The sequence below is a fragment of the Macaca thibetana genome, chromosome 3 (assembly GCF_024542745.1).
Source record: "Macaca thibetana thibetana isolate TM-01 chromosome 3, ASM2454274v1, whole genome shotgun sequence".
Taxonomy (NCBI): Eukaryota; Metazoa; Chordata; class Mammalia; order Primates; family Cercopithecidae; genus Macaca; species Macaca thibetana.
The window spans coordinates 20,284,286-20,309,797 of record NC_065580.1 but is presented as its reverse complement, the minus strand read 5'-3'; the positions used below and the strand labels follow the sequence as shown (position 1 = coordinate 20,309,797).

The following is a 25,512-nucleotide window of genomic DNA, read 5'->3' as shown; positions in this document are numbered from 1 at the left end:
CTCTGTCTCAAAAAAATAAATAAATAATAAATAAGCAGGCTAGAGGAAACTTTTGGAGGTAGGTTTATGGCGTAGATTGTGGTGATTGTTTCACAGTGATACTTATCTCCAAACTCTTCAAGTTGTATACATTAAATGTGTACCAGTTTTTATGTCATTCATGTCTCAACAAAGTGGTTAAAACAAAAACAGAAACAAAAAAAAACCCAAGCCAAGCTGTCCTTTTGCCAGAACGTAAAAATAGCCAGAGAGGGCCGGGCGCCGTGGCTCACACCTGTAATCCCAGCACTTTGGGAGGCCAAGGTGGTTGGATGGCCTGAGGTCAGGAGTTCGAGACCAGCCTGGCTAACATGGCAAAACCCCATCTCTACTAAAATACAAAACTTAGCCAGGCATGGTGGCCAACGCCTATAATTCCAGCTACTCCGGAGGCTGAGGCAGGAGAATTGCTTGAACCTGGGGACGGAGGTTGCAGTCAGTTAAGACCGGTGCCACTTCACTCCAGCCTGGGCAAAAGAGTGAGACTCTGCCTCAAAAAAAAAAAAACAAAAACAAAAACAAAACAGAGAACAGCTGTGTAGTAGCACATCAAGGTCATTAATGTTTGCCAAGTGCTGGCTCTGTAGCTCCTATGGAAGCTTCAGAGGAGGATCTGACATGTTCCTGGCCTAAGGAGTTTTTTGTTTCTGGGTTGTTTTTTTTTTTGTTTGAGACAGAGTTTCACTCTTGTTGCCCAGCTACAGTGCAATGGCGCGATCCTGGCTCACTGCAACCTCCGCCTCCCAGGTTCAAGCAATTCTCCTGCCTCAGCCTCCAGAGTAGTTGGGATTACAGGCATGCACCGCCATGCCAGGCTAATTTTGTATTTTTAGTAGAGACAGGGTTTCTCCGTGTTGGTCAGACTGGTCTTGAACTCCCCACCTCAGGTGATCCACCTGCCTTGGCCTCCCAAAGTGCTGGGATTACAGGCGTGAGTCACCGCGCCTGGCCTAGTTTTTAATCTAGCTGGGGACGCAAAAGATAAACATAGCAAACAACTATATTGCAGTGTATCTATTCTTTGTTTTCTTAAACACTGTCACAGAAACAAAAATATTCCCAGATGGGAAAGAGATCAATAATGCTCAAAGATAATCCATGAAATTCTCTCTCTCAAGAGAGACCATAAAAAGTATGAAAAGTTGTTATTTACACATAGTGAGAAAAGCAAAATAATTGGTGTCTCAGCCCATCTGGGATCCTGAAAGTTATGTGGACAGACAATTATGAAACTACTGCTCCCTTTTCAGACATTATTGGAACATCATTTGAAGGGTATTCTTTATTTGGAAGCTTTTTTTCCCCCCCTTTTCTCCTTTTTTTTTTTTTTGAGATGGAGTTTTACTCTTGTTGCCCAGGCTGGAGTGCAATGGCGTGATCTTGGCTCACCGCAACCTCTACCTCCCAGGTTCAAGCGATTCTCCTGCCTCAGCCTCCCGAGTAGCTGGGATTACAGGCACCCATCACCATGCCCAGCTACTTTTTTTTATTTTTAGTGGAAATGGGGTTTCACCATGTTGGCCAGGCTGGTCTCAAACTCCTGACCTCAGGTGATCCACAATCTCAGCCTCCCAAAGTGCTGGGATTACAGGTGTGAGCCACTGTACTTGCCCTAAATTTTTTTAAATTTTAATTTAATTTTTATTTTTTGATACAGGATCTTACTCTCTTACCCAGGCTAGAGTACTACCACACCTGGGCAAAAAAAGAAACAAAAAAAACTGGACTTAATAAAAATTTAAAACTTTTGTGCATCTAAAGACACTATCAAGAAGGTGGGGAAAAAAAAAAAACACAGAATGGGAGAGAGTATTTGCAAATCATACACCTGATGAAAGTGTAGTATCCAGAATATATAAATAACTCTTACAACTCAACAATAAAAAGACAACCTAATTTTGTTTTTTTTTTTAAACAGTCTCACTCTGTCGCCAGGCTGGAGTGCAGTGGCATGATCTCGGCTAACTGTAACCTTCCCCTCCTGGGTTCAAGTGATTCTCCTGCCTTAGCCTCCTGAATAGCTGGGATTACAGGCGCACACCACCACGCCCAGCTAATTTTTGTATTTTTAGTAGAGACAAGGTTTCACTATGTTGGCCAGGATGGTCTCAATCTCTTGGCCTTATGATCCACCCGCCTCGACCTCCCAAAGTGCTGGGATTACAGGCATGAGCCACTGTGCCCAGTGACAATCTAATTTTTTAAATGGGCAAATGATTTTAATAGACATGTCTACACAGAAGATATGCAAATGACCAATGAGCACATGAATAGAGACTCAGCATCATTGGTCATTCGGGAAATGCAAATCAAAACCACAAGATATCACTTCCTACTCAGTAGGATGCCAAAAAAAAATTTTTTTTTGAGACAGAGTTTCACTCTTGTTGCCCAAGCTGGAGGTGCAGTGGCATGTTCCCGGCTCACTGCAACCTCTGCCTCCCGGGTTCAAGTGATTCTCCTGCCTCAGCCTCCCAAGTAGCTGGGATTAGAGGCATGCACCACACTCGGCTAATTTTATATTTTTAATAGAGATGGGGTTTCACTGTGTTGGTCAGGCTGGTCTTGAACTCCTGACCTCAGGTGGTCCACCTGTCTTGGCCTCCCAAAGTGCTGGGATTACAGGTGTGAGCCACAGTGCCCAGCCAGATCCCTAAAATTAAAAAGGTAGGCAGTATGTTTCTCATACTTTAGAATTTTTTTAAAAGAAAGGCAGTAGCAAGTGTTAGTGAAGATGTGGGGGCATCAGAACACTTATGTGTTGCTGGTGGAAATTTAGAATCATGTAGCCCCTGTAGAAAACAATTTGTCAGTTCCTCAAAGGGTAAACATAGATTATGTGCTGTTCCACTCCTAGGTATAACCTCAGGAGAATTGAGAACATAATTTTATAAGTTGAATTGTGTGCCCATCAAAATTTATATGTGGAAGACCTAACCCCTAGTACCTTAGAATGTGAGTTGATTTGGAATTAGGAGCATTGCAGATATAATTCGTTAAGATGAAGTCAGCTCTTTCTCTTTCCCTAAGTGGCCTGAGGTAATCTGTGAAAATGGTTCAGTATTCACTTGACCCAGAGAACTCCACAAAATCATGCAAATCAAGAGGTTCAAATCTTTGTTTCACTTTAAGAACACTCATGACACTTCCCAGGTCATCAAGGGTATGCCTATATGGAAAACCACGAAGCATCTGAAAGATGTCACTTTACAGAAATAGTGCATACCATTCCGATGTTACAATGGTGGAGGTGGCAGGTATGCCCAGGCCAAGCAGTGGGGCTGGACACAAGGTTGGTGGCCCAAAAAGAGTGCTGAATTTTTGCTGTACATGCTTAAAAATGCAGAGAGCAATGCAGAACTTAAGGGTTTAGATGTAGATTCTCTGGTCATTGAGCATATCCAAGTGAACAAAGCACCTAAGATGTGCCGCCAGACCTACAGAGCTCATGGTCGGATTAACCCATCCATGAGCTCTCCCTGCCACACTGAGATGATCCTTACTGAAAAGGAACAGATTGTTCCTAAACCAGAAGAGGAGGTTGCCCTGAAGAAAAAGATATCCCAGAAGAAACTGAAGAAACAAAAACTTATGGCACGAGAGTAAATTCAGCTTTAAAATAAATGCAATTAAAAGTAAAACAAAAAAAAAAGGGGTGCCAGATGTGGTGGCTCACGCCTGTAATCCCAGCACTTTGGGAGGCCGAGGTGGGTGGATCACGAGGTCAGCAGTTTGAGACCAGCCTGACCAACATGGTGAAACCCCATCTCTACTAAAAATACAAAAATTAGCCGGGCGTGGTGGCGCGTGCCTGTAATCCCAGCTATACAAGAGGCTGAGGCAGGAGACTCTCTTGAACCTGGGAGGTGGAGGTTGCAGTGAGCTGAGATCACGCCACTGCACTCCAGCCTGGGTGACAGAGTGAGACTCTGTCTCAGAAAAAAAAAAAAAAAAAAATGAAGTTATACTGGAGTAGAGTGGGAGTCTTATCCATTGTAACTGATGTCATCATAAAATGGGAGAGTTTGGACACAGAAACAGCACACAGAGAGAATGGCCTGGGAACACGAAGGCAGAGATGGGGGTGATGCATCTATAAGCCAAGGCACCCCAAGGGTGCCAGCAACCACCAACAGCTAGGGGAGAGGCATGGATCAGATTCTCCCTCCCAGCATCAGAAGGAACCCACCCTGCCAAAATCTTGGTCTCAGACTTCTAGCCTCTCGAATTGTGAAATGATCAATTTCTCTTGTTAAAGCCGCTCAGTGTATGGTGCTTTATCATGGCAGCCATAGGGAACTAATACATGTGTCCACGCAAACACTCATACATGAATGGTCAGACAGGCATCATTTATCATAGCCAAAAGTAGGAATGGTCCAAATGTTCATCATCTGATGAATGGATAAATGAGATGTGGTCTATCCATACAATGGAATATCATTCAGCAAATAAGAAGGAATGGAGGCCGGGCGCGGTGGCTCAAGCCTGTAATCCCAGCACTTTGGGAGGCCGAGGCGGGTGGATCATGAGGTCAGGAGATCGAGACTATCCTGGCTAACATGGTGAAACCCCGTCTCTACTAAAAATACAAAAAACTAGCCGGGCGTGGTGGCGGGCACCTGTAGTCTCAGCTACTTGGGAGGCTGAGGCGGGAGAATGGCGTGAACCCGGGAGGCGGAGCCTGCAGTGAGCCGAGGTCACGCCACTGCACTCCAGCCTGGGAGACACAGCGAGACTCCATCAAAAAAAAAAAAAAAAAAAAAAAAAAAAAAAAAAAAAAAAAAAAAAAAAGAAGGAATGGAGTTCCGATACTTGCTACATCATGAATGAATCTCAAAAACATGCTAAGCAAAAGAAGTCAGACACAAAGACCATCTATTGTATGATTCAATTTATGTGAAATATCTGTTTATATGAAAATTCACAGAGACAGAAATAGATGAGTGGTTGCCAGGGGAGGAGAGAAGGGAGTGACTGATAATAGGTGTGAGGATTCTTTGGCGGGTGATGAAAAATTCTGGAATTCTACTGTGGTGATGGTTGCACAACCTTGTGAACATACTCAAGATCACTGAATTGTACCTCTTTCTTTCTTTCCTTCCTTCCTTTTTTTTTTTTTTTTTTTTTTTTTTAATGGGGCAGAGTCTCACTCTGTTGCCCAGGCTGGAGTGCAGTGGTGCAATCTCAGCTCACTTCAACCTCTGCCTCCCAAGTTCAAATGATTTTCCTGCCTCAGTCTCCCAAGTAGCTGGGACTACAGGTGCCCGCCACCACGCCCGACTAATTTTTTGTATTTCTAGTAGAGACTGAGTTTCACCATGTTGCTCAGGCTAGTCTCGAACTCCTGACCTCAAAAGATCCACCCACCTTGGCCTCCCAAAGTGCTGGGCTTATAGGCATGAGCTACTGCACCCAGCCTGAACTGTACCCTTTAAAATGGTGACTTTTATGTACGAGGATTATGTCAATTATATATTTATTCCTTTTGTGAAAACAGAAAAATAAAATAGTAATGCAAATCACAGCGGCAGACTTTAAAACCAAAAGGAATCTGGCTATTTATAGTATCTGGGAATAAAATGATTCAGTTTGATGGAAAAATTGTATTTTTAAATCCTAGTGAGTTCATTTTAAGTTCAGTTACAACTAAAATGCGTAACAATGAGTTCTGTCTTCAGTCAACATTAAATCTCTTCCATCAGTCATGTTTTATGATGTCTCCTAACAATCTAAACATATTTTACAATTTTAACAATCTTAAAGGTTTACATTTTAGAGGGGCAATAAAACAATTTCCAGCAAGTCTCCTTGTTTTCTATATTGAAGAAGAAACCTGGAAATCTTCCACTTACTACTGAGCAGAACAAGTTTTTTTGTTTTGTTTTGTTTTTGTTTTTGTTTTTGGAGACCAAGTCTCGCTCTTGTCGCCCAGGCTGGAGTGTAATGGTGTGATATCGGCTCACTGCAACCTCTGCCTCCCAGGCGATTCTTGTGCCTCAGCCTCCTGAGTAACTGGGATTACAGGCATGCGCCACCACGCCCAGCTAATTTTTGTATTTTTAGTAGAGACGGGGCTTCACCATGTTGGCCAGGCTGGTCTCAAACTCCTGATCTCAGGCGATCTGCCCACCTTGGTCTCCCAAAGTGCTGGGATTACAGGCATGAGCCACCGTGCCCAGCCCAAGTTTTTATTTATTTTAATTTTATTTTATTTATTTTTGAGGCAGAGTCTCACTCTGTCGCCCAGGCTGGAGTGCAGTGGTGTGATCTTGGCTCACTGCAACTTCTGCCTCCTGGGTTCCAGGGGTTCTCCTGCCTCAGACCCCCGAGTAGCTGGGATGACAAGGGTGCACCACCACACCTGGCTAGCTTTTGTATTTTTAGTAGAGACAGGGTTTCACCATATTGGCTATGCTGGTCTCGAACTCCTAACCTCAAGTGATCCAACACTTTTGGAGGCTGAGGCGCGTGGATCATTTGCATCTGGGAGGAGGAGGTTACAGTGAGCTGAGATCATGCCGTTGCACTCCAGCCTGGGTGACAAGAGTGAAACTCCATCTCAAAAAAGAAAAAATAGCCTTATGAGTTGCACATCAAGTTATGCTACAAAATGGAATTGATTATATCCATCATTCTTTCAAAATCATGTGTGTATGCATGTGTGCCGAGAAGACTGCAAGCAGTATCACGTTGTTTAAATAGTGAGAAAGAGGTAGTGATGGGAGGTGAAGCTGCAGAGGTGGGCAGGGCCAGAAGCACCCCACCTGCTGAACATAGATTCCATTCTATAGCCACTGCTCCCCAACATTGGGCCAAAACATATAAACCCTCCATACAAAAAATATGTGACACAAATACATATTACAGTTTTTCAGATTACCATTTTGTATAACAAAAATCAACATAAGAGCATTATTGACTTCATAGTCATTATATATTTCTGATTAAAAACAATAATAAGAATATTTTGTTTCCATGATATGAAGAAAACTAAAATGTGGCATAGTTTTAGGCAACTGATGATATAAAAGAAAATAAAATTCCTTTTGGTCTTGACATTAGACCTCTAGAGAAACAGAATCTTCATATGCAACCCTTGGTCCTAGAGTGAGCAAGATTTACATGGCCATAAAATAAGCAGCTGTTAATTCATTTTCAGGTTCACAGTCAACCTCCAGAGTTTTGAATAAAACACCTAAGATTTGATTGTGGTTTCAAGATGGAACAAAATGTTAATATCTTTGACAAGGCAACAGCCAATTACATATAACAAAGGTGAGAGTTGGAAGTCAGTGAGGAAAGATGGAGGGATTTGGTAGGCATCCTACCCAAGGATCAATATGGTGACTAAAATGCACATAATAAGGATTAGAGCTATAAGTGTACTATGTATAATTCAAAAGTAACTAAGAGAATAAAGATATCTATACCATATTGGGAGAATAGCACAAAGGAAGGAAAATTATGACCTAAATTATCATTTTTCTTGTGAGTAATGGATTGATACTGTCATAAACCAAGAAATAAAGTATAATTATATTGTTTTAATCATAAAAGTAATCACTTGGCAAACTAAAAACACACAATAAAAAGAAATTTCTTGCCAGGCATGGTGGTTCAAGCCTGTCATCCCAGCACTTTGGGAGGCCAAGGCAGAAGGATTGTTTGATTGCTTGAGGCCAGGAGGTCAAGACCAGCCTGGGCAATATAGAGAGACCTCTTCTCTACTAAGTGTTTTTAACAAATTAGCCGGGCATGGTCCCAGCTACTTGGAGGGCTGAGACAGGAAGATCACTTGAGCCTAGGAGCTCTAATCCAGCCTGGATGATAGAACCCAGAGGAAGGAAGGAAGGAAGGAAGGAAGGAAGGAAGGAAGGAAGGAAGGAAGGAAGGAAGGAAGGAAGGAAGGAAGGAAGGAAGGAAGGGGGAGGGAGGGAGGGAGGGAGGGAGGGAGGGAGGGAAAGGGAGGGAGGGAGGGAGGGAAATGGAGGGGGAGGGAGGGAGGGAAATGGAGGGAGAGAAAAGAAAGAAAAGAAAGAGAAAGGAGGGAGCGAGGGAGGAGAAAAGAGAGGGAGGGAGGGAGGGAAGGAAGGAAGGAAGGGGAGGGAGGGGAGAGAGAGAGAAAGAAAGAAAAGAAAGAAAGAAAGAAAGAAAGAAAGAAAGAAAGAAAGAAAGAAAGAAAGAAAGAAAGAAAGAAAGAAAGAAAGAAAGAAAGAAAGGAAGGAAGGAAGAAAGAAAGGGAAAAGAAAAGAAACAAGAAAGAAAAAGGAGGAAGGAAGGGAGGGAGGGAGGGAAGGAGGGAGGGAAGAGAAGAAAGAAAAGAAAGAAAGAAAGAAAGAAAGAAAGAAAGAAAGAAAGAAAGAAAGAAAGAAAGAAAGAAAGAAAAGAAAAGAAAAGAAAAGAAAAGAAAAGAAAGAGGAGGGAGAGAGGAGAAAAGAAAGAGAGAGGGAGGAGGGGGAGGGAGGGAAGGAAGGAAGCAGGGGGAGGGAGGGAAGGAAGGAAGGAGGGGGAGGGAGGGAAGGAAGGAAGGAAGGGGAGGGAGGGAGGGGGAGAGAGAGAAAGAAAAGAAAAGAAAAAAGAAAGAAAAAGGAGGAAGGAAGGGAGGGAGGGAGGGAAAGAGAGAGAGAAGAAAGAAAGAAAAGAAAAGAAAGAGAAAGGAGGGAGGGAGAGAGGAGAAAAGAAAAGAGAGAGGAGGGAGGAGGGGGAGGGAGAGAGGGAAGGAAAGAAGGAAGGAAGGCAGGAAGGAAGGAAGGAAGGAAGGAAGGAAGGAAGGAAGGAATGGGAGGGAGGGGGAGAGAGAAAGAAAGAAAGAGAGAGAAAAAGAAAGAAAGAAAGAAGGAAAAAGGAGGAAGGAAGGAAGGAAGGAAGGAAGGAAGGAAGGAAGGAAAGGAGGGAGGGAGGAAGGAAGGAAGGAATTTCTTTGGGGATGTGGGAAGTTGAAGCAGGAGATTGCTTATTTCTGTTATAAACTCATTTTACTATTTGATGTGTTGCCATGTGCCCTTTTACTTCAAGAAAAATTTATAAATTTAAAGAAAGCTAAACAGCAAAACAGAATATGAAACCTACATGTTTAACAGAAGCTCTTACAGCTCAGGAAGGAAAAGATGGAGGCATCAGGGACATGAAGAATACATACAGTGGCTGGCAAATCTATGAAACCATGTTCACCTGCACCACATCTTCACATTAAAGGGAGTTACAATTCTCTGTCAGATTTGCAAGAATTTAAAGGATTGATTATACCAACTGTAAGAGAAATAGGCACTCGAACTATTGGCAGACGTGTAAATTGGTACAACCTTTCTCGAAGGCAATGAGGCATCGGATGACAGAATTGTTGACTGAGCAATTTCACTCTGAGGACTCATCCTCATGAGATAGTCAAACAAGTATACGACGATATAGGTGGGCATAAGGAAGGTCACCACACTGTTGTTTTTTTTGTTTGTTTTTGAGGCAGAGTCTTGCTCTGTTGCCCAGGCTGGAGTTCAATGGTGCGATCTTGGCTCACTGCAACCTCCGCCTCCTGGGTTCAAGTGATTCTCCTGCCTCAGCCTCCTGAGTAGCTGGGATTACAGGTGCCTGCCACCATGCCCACCTAATTTTTTGTATTTTTAGTAGAGATGGAGTTTCACCATGTTGGCCAGGCTGGTCTCGAACTCCTGACCTCAGGTGATCCACCTGCCTCTGCCTCCCAAAGTGCTGAGATTACAGGCATGAGTCACCAAGCCAGCCCACACTGTTGTTTTAACAACAACAACAACAACAAAAGAATTAGATACAACCTAAATGCTCACCAGTAGAGAAGCAGTTAAACAAATGATAATATATTCCCATAATAGAATGCCATATAGAAGCTCTTAAGTGAGGCTATTGAGTGTTGAACTGTGTTTTCCAATATGTGTCTATATAATGATACCGATTTATAAAATTATTATTATTTTGTTTGTTTGTTTTGAGACAGAGTTTCACTCTTATTACCCAGGATGGAGTGCAATGATCTTGGCTCACTGCAACCTCTGCCTCCCGGGTTCAAGCGATTCTCATGCCTCAGCCTCCTGAGTAGCTGGCATTACAGGCGCTCGCCACCATGCCCAGCTAATATTTGTATTTTTAGTAGAGACAGGGTTTCACCATGTTGGCCAGGCTGGTCTCAAACTCCTGACCTCTGGTGATCCACCTGCCTCAGCTTCCTAAAGTGCTGGGATTACAGGCATGAGCCACCACACACGGCCAATTTATAAAATTATTTAAATACATACTTTTATAGATGGAATGATTTCAGCAAAGATGTTATCCAAAACTGTGTTTAGTCTTTCAACAAATATTTCTTGAGCACTACTAGGCATCAGACAATAAAATACACTGAAAAGAGTTCCTGCTTCCAAAGAACTTGCAGTCTACTGTGGGAGAAAGGCAAGTATTGCACCAGGCACAATGGCTCACACCTGTATTCCCAGCACTTTGGAAAGCCGAGGTGGGCGGATTGCTTGAGCCCAGTAGTTTGACACTAACCTGGGCAACATGGCAAAACCCCATCTCTACCTCAAATACAGAAATTCAGTGGGTGTGGTGGTGCCCACCTGTAGTCATAGCTACCTGGGAGGCTGAGGTGGGAGGATCACCTGAGCCTGGGAGGTTGAAGCTGCCGTTAGCCGTGATCATACTACTGCACTACAGCATGGGCAACACAGTGAGACTCTGTCTCAAAGAGAAAAAAGGCAAACATTCAGGTATGGCAGATATGGCAACAAGGTTAGTGAAGGATGCTCTGGCAACATAAGAGAGGGCCCCTTCTCTTGTGAGTCTTGAGACCTGGCGGAGCTTCTGTAGGGAAGTCTAAATTGAGACTTCAAAGACAAGTAGTCGTTGCCCAAGAGAAAAAGGGTGACATACATATTACTTGCAGGGTTTAGATTTTAGGTTTCTGGGTTCTCTTTTTTTACTTTATATTTTTATGCATTGTTTGCATTTTTATTTATTATTTATTTTTGTATTTATTTTGGGGCAGCGTCTCACTCTGTCTCACCCAGGCTGGAGGGCCGTGGTGTGATCTCTGCTCAGAGCTTCTGCCTCCTGGGTTCAAGCGATTTTCCTGTCTCAGCCTCCCAAGTAGCTGCGACTACAGGCATATGCCACCACCCCTGGGCAGTTTTGTATTTTTAGTAGAGACAGGGTTTCACCATGTTGGCTAGGCTTGTCTTGAACCCCTGACCTCAGGTGCTCTGCCCACCTTGGCCTCCCAAAGTGCTGGGATTACCGGCGTGGGCCACCTCACCCAGCCTAGTTTGAATTTTTAGAAAGACTGTTTTCCTTCACCAAGAATTCTTTTTGGAAAAAATGAACCACTGAGGCCATGTTGACATGTTACTCACGTGTTGTTGACATGCTGCCCACAGTGCTCCCTGTGCCAGGCAGGTCTGCCTTTTTTTTTTTCTTTTCTTGAGATAGGGTCTTGTCTGTTGCCCAGGCTGGAGTGCAGTAGCATGAACATGGCTCACTGCAGCCTCAACCTCCTCCTCCTGGGCTCAACTGATCCTCTGGCTTCAGCCTCCCAAGTAGCTGGAATCACAGGTGCACACTCCCATGCTTGGCTATTTTTTTATTTTTTTATTTTTTTTTTGAGACAGAGTTTTCTCTTGTCCCCAGGTTGGAGTGCAATGGTACAATCTTGGCTCACTGCAACCTCTGCCTCCTGGGTTCAAGCGATTCTCCTGTCTCAACCTCCCAAGTAGCTGGGATTACAGGCACCTGCTACCATATCCAGCTAATTTTTTGTATTTTTGGTAGAGATGGGGGTCAGGCTGGTGTTGAACTGCTGACCTCAGGTGATCCACTTGCCTCAGCCTCGCAAAGTGCTAGGATTACAGGCATGAGCCACCGTGCCCTGGACAGTCTGGCTAATTTTTAAAATTTTGGTAGAAACGGGGTCTTACCATGTTGACCAGACTGGTCTTAAACTCCTGGGCTCAGGTGATCTTCCTCCCTCAGTCTCCCAAAGCGCTGGGACTTACAGATGTGAGCCACCATGCCCAGCCAAGGCCTGTGTTTTTGTGCCACATGCCCCCACCTGCTCTCCATTACTAGCCACGACCTATTGGGCCAGGGATAGGCACTTGACCTGGAGACGATCAAATGATTGGTCAGAAGTCCACAGGGTAGCCTGGCATAAAAGGCCCTGTTTGATAGTGGTGATGGGTACACAATATTGTGAATGTACCACATGCCACTGAATTGTTCACTTTGAAACTGTTACAGGCTGGGCATGGTGGTACATACCTGTAATCCCAGCACTTTGGGATGCAAAGGTGGAAGGATTGCTTGAGGTCAGGAATTTGAGGCCAGCCTGGGCAACAGAGTGAGACCCCCATCTCTACAAAAATAATAATAATAATAATAAATTAAAAAATAAAAATGTTACAATGGCAAATTTGAAGTTATGTGTATTTTACCATAGTTTTTAAAAATTAAAAGTACAAGAAAAAAATTGCCAAAAAAATACAGGTACCCAGTAAATGTAGCAGATATAAACCACAAATTACAAGACAAAAATATTAAGATTCTAATGGCCAGTCTGGGCAATATAGTGAGACCTGGTTTCTACACAAAAGTTCTTTAAAAAACTAGCCCTGTGTGGTGGCACACGCCTGTGGTCCCAGATACTTGGGAGGCTGAGGTGGGAGAATCGCTTGAGCCTGAAAGGTGGGGGCTCCAGCGAACTGCGATCATGCCACCTGCTGCACTCCAGCCACAGAGGTGGACCCTGTCTCAAAAAAAAAAAAAAGAAGAAGAAGAAGAAGAGGAAAAGGAAGAACAAGAGGAGGAGAAGGAAGAAAAGAAGAAGGAGAAGAAAGAGAAGAAGGAAAAGAAGGAGAAGGGGGAGGAGGAGAGGAAGAAGAAGAGACAGAAGAGAAAGAGTAAGAAAGAAGATCATCCCAGTAGATTCACAGGCAAATTGTATGAACAAACAATTCACAAGATGAATGTAAATTATAATTTAAAAATCTTTAGGTATCATTTTATGCCAACTAAATTAACAGACATGGAAAGGAAAGAAGGAAGAAAGGACAGAGGAAGGGAGGAAAGAGGAAAGGAGGGAAGGAAGAAGTAGTGAAAAAGAGAAGATGACAGGAATGGAGAGAGGGAAAAAAGAAAGGAAGGAGGGAAGGGAAGAAAGGAAGGGATGAGGGAAGAGTAGAGGTGGGAATGAAGCAAGAGGAGGAAGGAAAGAATGGAGGGAAAGAAGGAGGGGAAAAGAAGGGAGGGGGAGAAGGAAGAAAGCCAGTAGTCATGGTGAGCTCAAGATTAAACTTACTCCATTTCTTCTGCCTGCATTTCCTCATCTGGGAATAAAAATAATTCTACGTGCCGGTGGGAGAAATTGCTACTGCCTACCCAACATCAGGGCTTCCCTTGTACCTTGCTGGTGGCAGTGGCGACTGAGATGCAGGTGAAGGTTGTTGGGGCTTCAGGGAAAACCTTCTTCTGCCCCTTGCCTCTTCCTCACATCCCCTCGCTAGACTACAGGCAGGGTGGCTGGCCCTCCGGCTGGCATCTCAGGTCATGATGCAAATGGAAAGATGGAAAGATGGAAACTTTGGACCAAATCTGGCCAGCATGAGAGCAACAGCCTGGAAACCGAGGACCAGGAGATCTCCTGCAGCCTTGAACTGCTCATCTCCAGACACCACGTACGAAGGAAACAAATATACCTCTTAGGTCCAAGCCACTGTGATTTCTGGTCTCCGTTACTTGCAGTTTTGTTCAATTCTCAATTGATAAACTTTCTCTTAAGTGTGTGATGACAATGAAATGAGATGATGCATTTTATAAAAATACGTCAATGTGCCATTGCATCAAAAGTCCTCTTGGTAGTACTGTCTCTCATCTCTGAGCAAAGCCATCAAACAAATTTTTACAACTTCACCACAATCACAAAGCATTTACTCAGGAAATGTTTTGAAGTATCTACAGGCTGGGGGCAGTGGCTCACGCCTGTAATCCCAGCACTTTGGGAGGCCCAGGAGGGTGGATCACCTGAGGTCAGGAGTTTGAGACCAGTCTGGGGAATATGGTGAAACCCCGTTTCTACTAAAAATACAAAAATTAGCTGGGCGTGGTAGCACACGCCTGTAGTCCCAGCTACTCGGGAGGCTGAGGCAGGAGAATTGCTTGAACCTAGGAGACAGAGGTTGCAGTGAGCTGAGATCAAGCCACTGCACTCCAGCCTGGGTGACAGAGTGAAACTCCGTCTCCAAAAAATCAGCTGGGCATGGTGGTGGGTGCCTGTAGTCCCAGCTACTTGGGAGGCTGAGGCAGGAGAATCGCTTGAACCTGAGAGGCAGAGGTTGCAGTGAGCTGAGATTGTGCCGTTGCACTCCAGCCTGGGCAACAAGAACAAAACTCCACCTCAGAAAATAAAAATAAAAATAAAAATAAAGTATCTACAGAGTTACCAAATATATATGTATCCAAAAGGCATTTATTGCTAATGTTCTGCTAATATTAGAACATACTGGGATCAAATAAAAAATTTCCCAAAAGGGGGAGAAAAAGTCACTTGTTTTCTAAAACAGGTTGATTTTATTTTACAGGTAAACTTGAGTGGTGTTGGGAAATTGTGCTCTCAGTGTGCTGAGTTTGAGGTCTCAGTTTTAAGACCTCAAAACCTCTCCAAACTAGTCACTTCATCTTACTTATGAGAGGCTCAACAAAATGGATACTTTTCACCCAAAATTCTCCTGTTTTCCACATTGCAAAATCAATATATTTTAGAGAAAGAAGAAGCTTTCAAACTTCAGTTCTTCCAAAGGCATAGTTGGTGCAGGGGGTGGAGTGAGGGTGAAAAAAAGGGCTGGCGGTGAGGTGTGGCTCAGAGGAGCAAGCCGGCCCTTGCCCTGCCACCAGAACAGAGTTCGGTGCCTGTCAATTGTAACACCGGTCTTCCCAATGCACGGCCCTTAAAGATGATCAGGGAGAGGTGGGTCCCCAGTGTCAGGGGAATTTGCCAGGAAGGGGAAGAAACAAACGTACAGGTTTACCCGCAACAGAGAAAGTCCTCATTCCCACCCTATTAGGATATAGAGTTTTCAACAACAGGATTCCTTTGGTGGAGCAAGTTGTAGGGCACAGGGTTGTTGGCAGGAGATTATCAGGATCGCAGCGTTCACATCTGTACGTTGCAAAGGGGCTTACTCTCCCAGTCATTAAAAGGACACTCAAACACAAACTCAAAGTTAGTTAGCATATATATGAAATGTATTTTCTTAGTAGTTTCTAGAGTTTCAGCCAAAAGCTACATAAAGAAAGAAGAGAACAAAGTGTTTGAGAGATGGAGATGAGGAACATTATTCAGGGATAGAGATTGCAATCTTAACTCAGAAATGGAACGCTGGAAAGGCTGAGTTGACATCCTCTGTTCTTTGGTCCCCTATGTCTTTTTTTTTTTTTTTTTTGAGACAGAGTCTCACTGTTGCCTAGGCTGGAGTGTCATTGCATGATCTCGGCTCACTGCAACCTCCACCTCCTGGGTTCAAGCGATTCTCCTGCCTCAGCCTCCTGAATAGCTGGGATTACAGGCACCCACCACCATGCCTGGCTAATCTTTTTGTATTTTTAGTAGAGACGGGGTTTCACCATCTTGGTCAGGCTGGTCTTGAACTCCCGACCTTGTGATCCACCCGCCTCGGCCTCCCAAAGTGCTGGGATTACAGGCGTGAGCCACCGCGCCCAGCTGGTTTCCTATGTCATTCTAAATCCTTTCTAACCCAGTAAGAGGATGGCTGGATGGATGAATGGATGGATGGATGAATGGCAGATGGATGATCAGTTAGACCAACTCAGGAAAATAGGGAATAACATGGAAAAGAATGCTTTGCATCCCTCACCATCAGTTCCTAAAAAGCTATAATGGGAAAGTAATCCATGACCTACCTTCACAAAACCTGGCAAGAAACTGATAGATTGGGGATTTACCCTGAAACCCAAGGCTCAGATGGAGTTCGAGCTTCATTAAAACGAATTCTATTTATTTATTTATTTATTTATTTATTTTTTGGAGGGAGTCTGGCTCTGTTGCCCAGGCTGGAGTGCAGTGGCGCGATCTCGGCTCACTGCAAGCTCTGCCTCCCGGGTTCACGCCATTCTCCTCCTCAGCCTCCTAAGTAGCTAGGACTACAGGCACCCGCCACCGTGCCTGACTAATTTTTTGTATTTTTAGTAGAGACGGCGTTTCACTGTGTTAGCCAGGATGGTCTCGATCTCCTGACCTTGTGATCCGCCCGCCTCGGCCTCCCAAAGTGCTGGGATTACAGGCATGAGCCACCGCGCCTGGCCATTAAAATTAATTCTAAAGGACTGGTTGACATTTTATTCTACTGTTTTTTGTTATACTGATTTTTTTTTTAATCAGAAATAATTGGGCCACAGTAGATCTTTTTTAAACTGAGTTTTGTGTGTGGTGTGTGATGTAATTTGTTTTGCAATATCAGATGAAATTTTCATGCTCCATTTGCCTTCAGCCACAAACTAACAGTCAATGCCCCACCCCCACCCTCTACAGCAGCAGGAAAAAATAAGTCCAGATCAATGTTGCCCATAAGTTTCTCACCTCTGTATATTCCTTGGACAGCCTTCCAATTTCAGGCTCTTTTGCTCCCCTCACCGTGGCCAAGTCTTAGACGGAAGTTGCAGCACTGATGGCTTCTCAGGGGTGTCCAGACTTGTGTTCCCAAGACGCCTGGATCCCTGATCTTATCCTCTCTTTTCAGGTCGGGTCTCAGATCAGGAATCTTTAAGCGCCAACTTTGCATTCTGGGCAAGTGAATGACACCTAGGGCACACCCTCTTCTCAGCAGCCTGCACCTGATCCCCTTTTAAAGGGGAAATTACATTTCTTGTTAAGACAGAAAGAGGCTGCCGAACTTTGGAGGAAATTACTGTTGTTCTCAGGACAGCTGGAGGAATTTCTGAAAGAGAAGACCTAGGCAAGGGGCAGAGGGAAGCTTTGCCCTTGCAAACGTTTGCTCACAGCCATTGTTTAGACTTAAGGGGCAGGTTCATGCCCATCCTGTCGGCCACATCCTGCAGGGTAGCAGGCATTGTAGCCCCTGGTATAGGCCACCGTGGAGCCGCCTGTACTGTACATGGAGCACGCTTTGCTATGCCAGGAGTCACTGAGTGGCCAGGCTGTGAGCCAGTCTTGGGTCAACTCTGTGGGCCTCAATGTCCCTGCTTCTGTTCGTTATTTCCATACAGACATCAATGTGCCCGACTTCCCTGATTACCATTGCACTGAGATTTTTGATGGGGCAAAGTCTTCGAAAGAGGATGGCAAGGCTAGGAAAGGGTTCTCCTATTTGGTAACTGCAACACCTGCTGTGGGTGTCACATGTGCTGCCAAGAATGTCATCTCCCAGTTTGTTTCCAGCATCAGTGCTTCTGCTGATGAGTTGGCCATGTCGAAAATTGAAATCAAGTTATCTGACATTCCAGAAAGCAAGAACATGGCTTTCAAACGGAGAGGCAAATCCCTGTGGGTATGCCATCAAACCGAGAAGGAAATTGACCAAGAAGCTGCAGTTGAAGAGTCCCAGCTGAGGGCCCACAGCATGATTTAAGGGCCAGGTGCAGTGGCTCATGCCTGTAATCCCAGCACTTGGGGAGGCTGAGGTGGGCGGATCACTTGAGGTCAGGAGTTCAAGACCAGCCTGGCCAACATGGTGAAACCCTGTCTCTACTAAAAATACAAAATTAGCCAGGTGTGGTGGCATGCGCCTGTAGTCCCAGCTACTGGGGAGGCTGAGGCAGGCGAATCACTTGAACCTGTGAGGCAGAGGTTACAGGGAGCTGAGATCACACCATTGCACTCCAGCCTGGGCAACAGAGTGAGACTCTGTGTCAAAAAAAAAAAAGAAGAAGAAGAAGTAAAGGATGGGCTGGGAGTGGTGGCTCACACCTGTAATCCAAGCACTTTGGGAGGCCAAGGCAGGTGAATCACTTGAGGTCAGGAGTTCGAGACCAGCCTGGCCAACATGGCAAAACCCCATCTTACTAAAAATACAAAAATTAGCTGGGAGCGGTGGTCCATGCCTGTAGTCCCAGCTACTCGGGAGAATGAGGCAGGAGAATCGCTTGAGCCTGGGAGGCGGAGATTGCAGTGGGCCAACATCATGCCACTGCACTCCAGCCTGGGAGAGAGAATGAGACTCTGTCTAAAAAAAAAAAAAAGATAAAAAAGGAGTAAAGGATGAGTGCAAAGCCTATCAGGATAGCCCATTTGAGTTTCTTTACTAGATGTTTGCATTCATCCTGTGTGCACCCATTGCAAGTGAAGATTTTGATGGTGATTACTGCCCTTGCAGTGGGTCACACAGATGCATCTGGCAGGATCTGAGAGGGGCCTGCACCTCTTAACCTTGGAGCTTCCTCACACGAGTTGACCAGTGAGGATACAGTCATGTTGGTTAGTGACTGGGACTCAAAAGGCCAGGCGCGGTGGCTCAAGCCTGTAATCCCAGCACTTTGGGAGGCCTAGACAGGCAGATCGCGAGGTCAGGAGATTGAGACCATCCTGGCTAACACGGTGAAACCCCGTTTCTACTAAAAAATACAAAAAACTAGCCGGGCGAGATGGCAGGCGCCTGTAGTCCCAGCTACTCGGGAGGCTGAGGCAGGAGAATGGCATGAACCCGGGAGGCGGAGCTTGCAGTGAGACGATCTAGCACCACTGCACTCCAGCCTGGGCGACAGAGCAAGACTCTGTCTCAAAATAAACAAACAAACAATAACAACAAAAAAACCAGGGTCTCATCCAAAGCGTAATTTTGAATTTAATCAGCTCTTTTAGAACTTTACTAACAATGAAAATTTAGAACTGGCCAGGTGCGGTGGCTCACACCTGTAATCCCAGCACTTTGGGAGGCCGAGGCGGGTGGATCACTTGAGGCCAGGATTTTAAGACACCAGCCTGGCCAACATGGTGAAACCACGTCTCTACTAAAAGTATAAAAATTAGCCATGGGTGGTGGCAGTTGTCTGTAATCCCAGCTACTCAGGAGGCTGAGGCTGGAGAATTGCTTGAACCTGGGAGGCTGGAGGTTGCAGTGAGGTGAGATTGCACCACTAAATTCCAGCATGTCCCTGAGACAGAGTGAGGTTCTGTCTCAAAAAAAAAAAAAAAAAAAAAATTAAATAAGATACTATTAAGTACTTTGTAAATTGCAAAGGCACTAAAAAAATAAAAAAGACAATGACAATGATACTTAATTCTATCAGTATAGTTACCAAAAAGATAATAATCTACATGGATAAAGTCCATTCAGACAGAACAGTCAGTGGGGCTGGGGGCTCATGCCTGTAACCCCAGCACTTTGACAGGCTGAGGCGGGAGGATAGCTTGAGCCCAGGAATTCAAGACCAGCCTGAGCAACATAGTATTGAGACGCCCCCTACCCATGCAACTCTACAAAAAACTAAAAAAGATTAGCTGGGCATGGTGGTACACCCCTGTAGTCCCAGCTACTCAGGAGGCTGAGGTGGGAGGAACATTTGAGCTAGGGAAGTTGAGGCTGCAGTGAGCTGTGATCACACCACTGCACTCCAGCCTGGGCAAGAGTGAGACCCTACCTCTCTCTCTCTATATATATATATGCAAACATATACATATATCTTATCTTGTATATCATATATCTATCTTATCGGACTCTTAGGAGTCTGCTAGTGCAGGCACTTAAGAAATGACGCATGACTTTGGCGCCCACAGAGCCAGGGAGTACCAGGCCAGACCACTTGGTGGTTTCCCTCCCAGCACACCATTTTCTGAACTCGTCAAAGCCTCCAAATCTTTCTCTAGTTACTCCAGCATAACATGCATTGACAGTAAACAAAGTCCCTGATGATGTCCTGTTGCCACACTTCTTTTCACAGGATTTAGCAATCCAGAGGGCCACACTGGGGGCAGCCCTCCCTCCAAACGAGAACATTATCTCTTCTTCCTCAGTGAAAATTCATGAGAAAGTTCCTAAGCTTGTAATGCTTAGCCCTAGACAAGGGAAAAAGGTGTTTGAGGAAGGACGAAATGAGGAAATAGAATATGCATAATCCTTCTCTGGGATTAGTTTGTGTAGCTCTGTTGTTCAGCTTTGGCCTATAAGTCAGTAGTAAATGGTATGAAATAATTTTTTTTTTTCGAGATGGAGTCTTGCTCTGTCACCCAGGCTGGAGTGAGGTGGCTCGATCTTGGCTCACTGCAACCTCCACCTCCTGGGTTCAAGGGATTCTCCTGCGTCAGCCTCCCAAGCAGCTGGGACTATAGGCGCCCCCCACCATGCCCAGCTAATTTTTGTATTTTTAGTAGAGACAGGGTTTCAACATATTGATCAGGCTGGTCTCAGATTCCCAACCTCAGGTAATCCACCCGCCTCAGCCTCCCAAAGTGCTGGGATTACAGGCATAAGTCACCGTGCCCAGTCTGGTATGGAATAATTTTGAATAAAAACATCTTTTTTTTTTTTTTTTTGAGATGGAGTGTCGCTCTTTCGCCCAGGCTGGAGTGAAGTGGTGAAATCTCTGCTCACTGCTTATTTTGTTGAGATGGAGTCTCACTCTGTCTCCCAGGCTGAAGTGCAGTGGCATGATCTCGGCTCACTGCAACCTCCGCCCCCCAGGGTCCAAGTGATTCTCCTGCCTCAGCCTCCCGAGTAGCTGGGATTACAGGCACCTGCCACCACGCCCAGCAAATTTCTGTATTTTTAGTAGAGACGGGGTTTCACCATATTGGCCAGGCTGGTCTTGAACTCCTGACCTTGGGTGATCCACCCGCCTTGGCCTCCCAAAGTGCTAAGATTACAGGCATGAGCCACTGCGTCCGGCCGAATAAAGACATCTTAAGGAAAAAGTGAATGACTCAGATGTTTATTTTCTCAAATACAGTATTTAAAATATTGCAAGAAGGCATCTGTTTAGCATTCTCCCCTCATTTCTCAATTATTTTATTATTTGAGAATTAATACCCCACACAAAGACAAAAATCACTTGCCAAAGTCCTTCTTCTCTGACATGGTTAAGTCGTGTCAAATCTACAGGCTGATATCCAAATAATACACAGCTTCATGCTTCAGGTGAGCCAAGAACAACCTTCCCATTGAACGCCTTTCAGGGGCTGATACCAAAGACAGACTGAACTTCTTTCATTGGCAGGGAGACCGCTGCGGGAGGTGCAGCCCTCAGCCTACTCCTCAGCTGTGCCATCCAGGATGTGTTTAAAGGAGAATGGAGAAAATTTGTAACCATCGCCGACATAGAACTTGTTCTGGAACTCAACCCTGTTGTTGTGGGGAGGGCGTGGGGTAAGAAAAGGGAGATTGAAACACATCAGTTAGAGGCTGGAAGGTGGAGGGAGGAGGCAGCAGAGCATTTGTAAAATCAAGCACAAAGTCAGAAGGGTTGGCCACGGCAGGCCCCCAGGCTGATGGCTACCATGAGAATCCTGAGGATTCTTTTTTTTTTTTTTTTGAGACAGAGTCTCACTGCATTGCCCAGGCTGGGGTGCAGTGTCACGATCTTGACTCACTGCAACCTCTGCCTCTCAGGTTCAAGAGATTCTCCTGCCTCAGCCTCCTGAGTAGCTAGGGCTACAGGCACATACCACCATGCCTAGCTAATTTATATATATGTGTGTGTGTGTGTGTATATATATATATATATATATTTTTTTTTTTTTTTTTTTGAGACGGAGTTTCGCTCTCGTGGTCCAGGCTGGAGTGCAGTGGTGCGATCTCAGCTCACTGCAACCTCCGCCTCCCAGGTTCAAGCGATTCTTCTACCTCAGCCTCCTGCGTAGCTGGGATTACAGATGCTCACCACCACGCCCAGTTAATTTTTGTATTTTTAGTAAAGACCAGGTTTTGCCACATTGGCCGGGCTCATCTTGAACTCCTGACCTCAGGTGATCCACCCACCTCAGCCTCCCAAAGTGCGGGGATTACAGGTGTGAGCCTCTGCACCCAGGCCATGAATCTGAGGATTTTTTAAGCCCTTCTCTCACCTGTCTCTTACCACCTTCCCCTTCCCCTCCCCCTCACTTCCTCTAGGCCACGCTGCTTGTGGGCTCATGGCCACAGCACAACCACTCTTCCCTCACGGAAGGAGCTTCCCCACCCCCATCACAAGCCAAGATGCCCTCACTGTGCAGTGCTCTCTCGTGTCGTTTTCCATTTCCATCCAATCCTAAAATGTGGGACTCGCATACTGTAGAACGCAAAGACCCTTGACCTATATTTTTGTAAATGATCATGTAGGATCATTTATGTTTTGTTTTATTTATTTATTTATTTTGAGATGGAGTCTCGCTCTGTTGCCCAGGCTGGAGTGCAGTGGCTCGATCTCTGCTCACTGCAAGCTCTGCCTCCCGGGTTCAAGGGATTCTCCTGCCTCAGCCTCCCGAGTAGCTGGGATGACAGGCATGCGCCACCGCCCCAGCTAATTTTGTATTTTTAGTAGAGAGGGGTTTCTCCACGTTGGTCAGGCTGGTCTCGAACTCCCGACCTCAGGTGATCCGCCCACCTTGACGTCCCAAAGTGCTGGGCTTACAGGCGCGAGCCACCGCGCCCGGCCTCATTTCTGTTTTATTAAGTTACGGAGTTTGGTTCATCTCCTCAATGACACGGAGGGGAATGACGTCATCACGGAGGCAGGGGATGCGGTGGCTCTCCTCACTCAGTACATGAAGTGTAAAGGCTTCTTTATGAATAGTGGCCATAGAGGGAGGAAGAAAACAGCAGGGCAAGCTGTGTACAGTCTCTGCAGCTGAAGGGCCTGCTCTGCACACTCAGAATTATTGGTTGAAATATAACTTGGAAGACAACCAGGGGCCCGAACACGTTTCCATATTCATCAACCTAATGACAGCTGGTTGTCGATGGATACATCTGTGCGTGTCCAGGGCTCCCTGTGAGCGTCTCCCTCCTGGTGGTGCCCTCCTTCTCTTTGCACTTTTGAGACTTTCATAACTTGTTGGTATAACTCCTGCACTCAGCAACAAAAGCCAAACATCCCAGATTCACTGGGCGCGGTGGCTCATGCCTGTAATCCCAGCACTTTGGGAGGCTGAGGCAGGTGAATTACTTGAGGCCGGGAGTTTGAGACTAGCCTGGCCAACATAGCAAACCCCCATCTCTACTAAAAATACAAAAATTAGCTGGGCGTGATGGTACGTGACTGTAATCCCAGGACTTCGGAAGGCTGAGGTGGGTGAATCACTTGAGGCCAAGAGTTTGAGACCAGCCCAGCAAACATGGGGAAACCCCATCTCTGCTACAAATACAAAACTTAGCTGGCCGTAGTGGCAGACACCTGTAATCCCAGCTACTAGGGAGGCTGAGGCAGGAGAATCGCTTGAACCCGGGAGGTGGAGGTTACAGTGAGCCAAGACTGCGCCACTGCACTGGGCAACAGAGTGAGAGTCTGTCTGAAAAAAAAAAAAAAAAAAAAAAGGCCAAACATTCCTGATTTTCTAAGCATGTCTTCTCTGAGCCTATCTCAGATGCCACCTTGCCAATACTTGGAAGTGTCACTTGGGTTAAAGCCAATTGTAATAACAAATGAACACTAACCACCTAAAAGGGGAGGAGTAAATGAGAACAGTTAGTGTAGATAGGCGTGTCTGAATGAGTATGAATGAGTGTGTATATATATGTACATATATTACATCGTTTAATATTATACCAACAGATGACTAAACTAAGGTTCCAAAGAGGTATGTAAGCTGCTAAAGTCACACACAGGTCAAGATTTGAACCCAGTTAGCTGGCCCCACAGCCCACTCCCTTTCCCAACACCACATCGAGCTTCCACAGCACAACCATACTTACCAGTGCAGTCGCAGGGCATGCAGGAAAGCAGAGAGGCCCTCCATGATCAGAAGGATGGCTACTGTCAGGACAGCAAATACGGCAAAAATAATAAAAACCCCAACGATTCCTCCCCAGCCTCGCATCTGAAGGCCGTTGTTCATCACCATAGTCCAGAGCACTTCAGACAGTTCTGCAAGGTATGAGACACCACTGGGATTATCTTGTAAATGCAGATTGTTATTTGTTATATTTTTTCATCTTTTTAATCAAAAATATTAATATGTATATATTTTTAAATAGAGACAGGGTCTCACTATGTTGCCTAGGATGGTCTCCAACTCCTGGCCTCAAGCAATCCTCCTGTCTCAGCCTCCCAAAGTGCTGGGAAATCAGGCATAAGCCACCATGTCCAGCTCAGATTATTATTATTTTTTTATTTTTATTTTTTTGAGGCTGGTTCTCACTGTGTCACCCAGGCTGGAATGCAGTAGCGCAATTCTGGCTCATTGCAGCCTTGACCTCATGGGCTCCAGTGATCCTCCCACCTCAGCCTCCTAAGTAGCTGGGGCCAGAGGAGTGTACTGTCACTCTCTGTTAATTTTTTTTTTTTTTTTTTTGAGACAGAATTTCACTTTTGACGCCCAGGCTAGAGAGCAATGGCATGATCTTGGCTCACTGCAACCTCCACCTCCCAGGTTCAAGCAATTCTCCTGCCTCAGCCTCCTGAGTAGCTGGGATTATAGGCGCCCACCACCACGCCCGGCTAATTTTTATATTTTTAGTAGAGACAGGGTTTCACCATGTTGACCAGGTTGGTCTCAAACTCCTGACCTCAGGTGATCTGCCCGCCTCGGCCTCCCAAAGTTCTGGGATTACAGGTGTGAGCCACCACAGCCGGCCCTGTTAATTTTTTTTTTTTTTTTCTTTTTTTTTTGAGACGGAGTCTTGCTGTGTCTCCCAGGCTGGAGTGCAGTGGCGTGATCTCGGCTCACTGCAAGCTCCGCCTCCCGGGTTCACGCCATTCTCCCGCCTCAGCCTCCCAAGTAGCTGAGACTACAGGCGCCCGCCACCACGCCCGGCTAGTTTTTTGTATTTTTAGTAGAGACGGGGTTTCACCATGTTAGCTAGGATAGTCTCGATCTCCTGACCTCGTGATCCACCCGCCTCGGCCTCCCAAAGTGCTGAGATTACAGGCTTGAGCCACCGCTCCCGGCTAATTTTTTTTTAATAGAGAAGGGGTCTTTCTATGTTGGGCAGGCTGGCCTTGAAGTCCTGGGCTCAAGTGATCTTCCCATCTCAGCCTCCCAAAATGCTGGGATTACAGGCATGAGCCACCACATGAGGCTATACATGCAGATTATTTGTACATTATAATCCTAAATCTGTACATCCTATGATTCAACAACTCTACTCCAAGGTGGAGAAGTTTGGCACGTGTACCCTAGGGCGTTGCACGAGATTGTTTCCAGAAGCTTTGTTCCCAAGGGTGGAATTTCCATCAAGAGGAAATCAGACAAATATGTGGAGGCATATTATTCACCAAGGAAAGTAAGCAAACTATAGCTATTGGTGGCAAAATAAACAAATCCTGGTAATACAATTTACATGCAAAAAA

The 25,512-nt window shown here is 45.4% G+C and overlaps 1 protein-coding gene and 2 pseudogenes across 5 annotated transcripts in view; 2 read left to right on the top strand and 1 right to left on the bottom strand.

Annotated features, from left to right (window-relative positions):
- Positions 1–3,091: 3,091 nt before the first annotated feature.
- Positions 3,092–3,645, top strand: LOC126951136 (60S ribosomal protein L17-like; annotated as a pseudogene).
- Positions 3,646–13,625: 9,980 nt separating this feature from the next.
- On the top strand, positions 13,626–20,145 carry LOC126950797 (cytochrome b-c1 complex subunit Rieske, mitochondrial-like; annotated as a pseudogene).
- Positions 20,146–20,942: 797 nt separating this feature from the next.
- The window catches only part of ATP6V0A4 (ATPase H+ transporting V0 subunit a4), a 92,610-nt gene continuing 88,040 nt past the window's right edge, over positions 20,943–25,512 (bottom strand). For all 5 annotated transcript variants that reach the window (XM_050785003.1, XM_050785001.1, XM_050785004.1 and 2 more), the window contains 2 exons: positions 23,916–24,087; positions 20,943–21,368 (listed from right to left, as the gene is read on the bottom strand). In XM_050785003.1, coding sequence (XP_050640960.1) covers positions 21,275–21,368; positions 23,916–24,087 — 266 coding nt within the window. In that variant the 3' untranslated portion in view covers positions 20,943–21,274. The remainder of the gene's footprint in view (positions 21,369–23,915; positions 24,088–25,512) is intronic.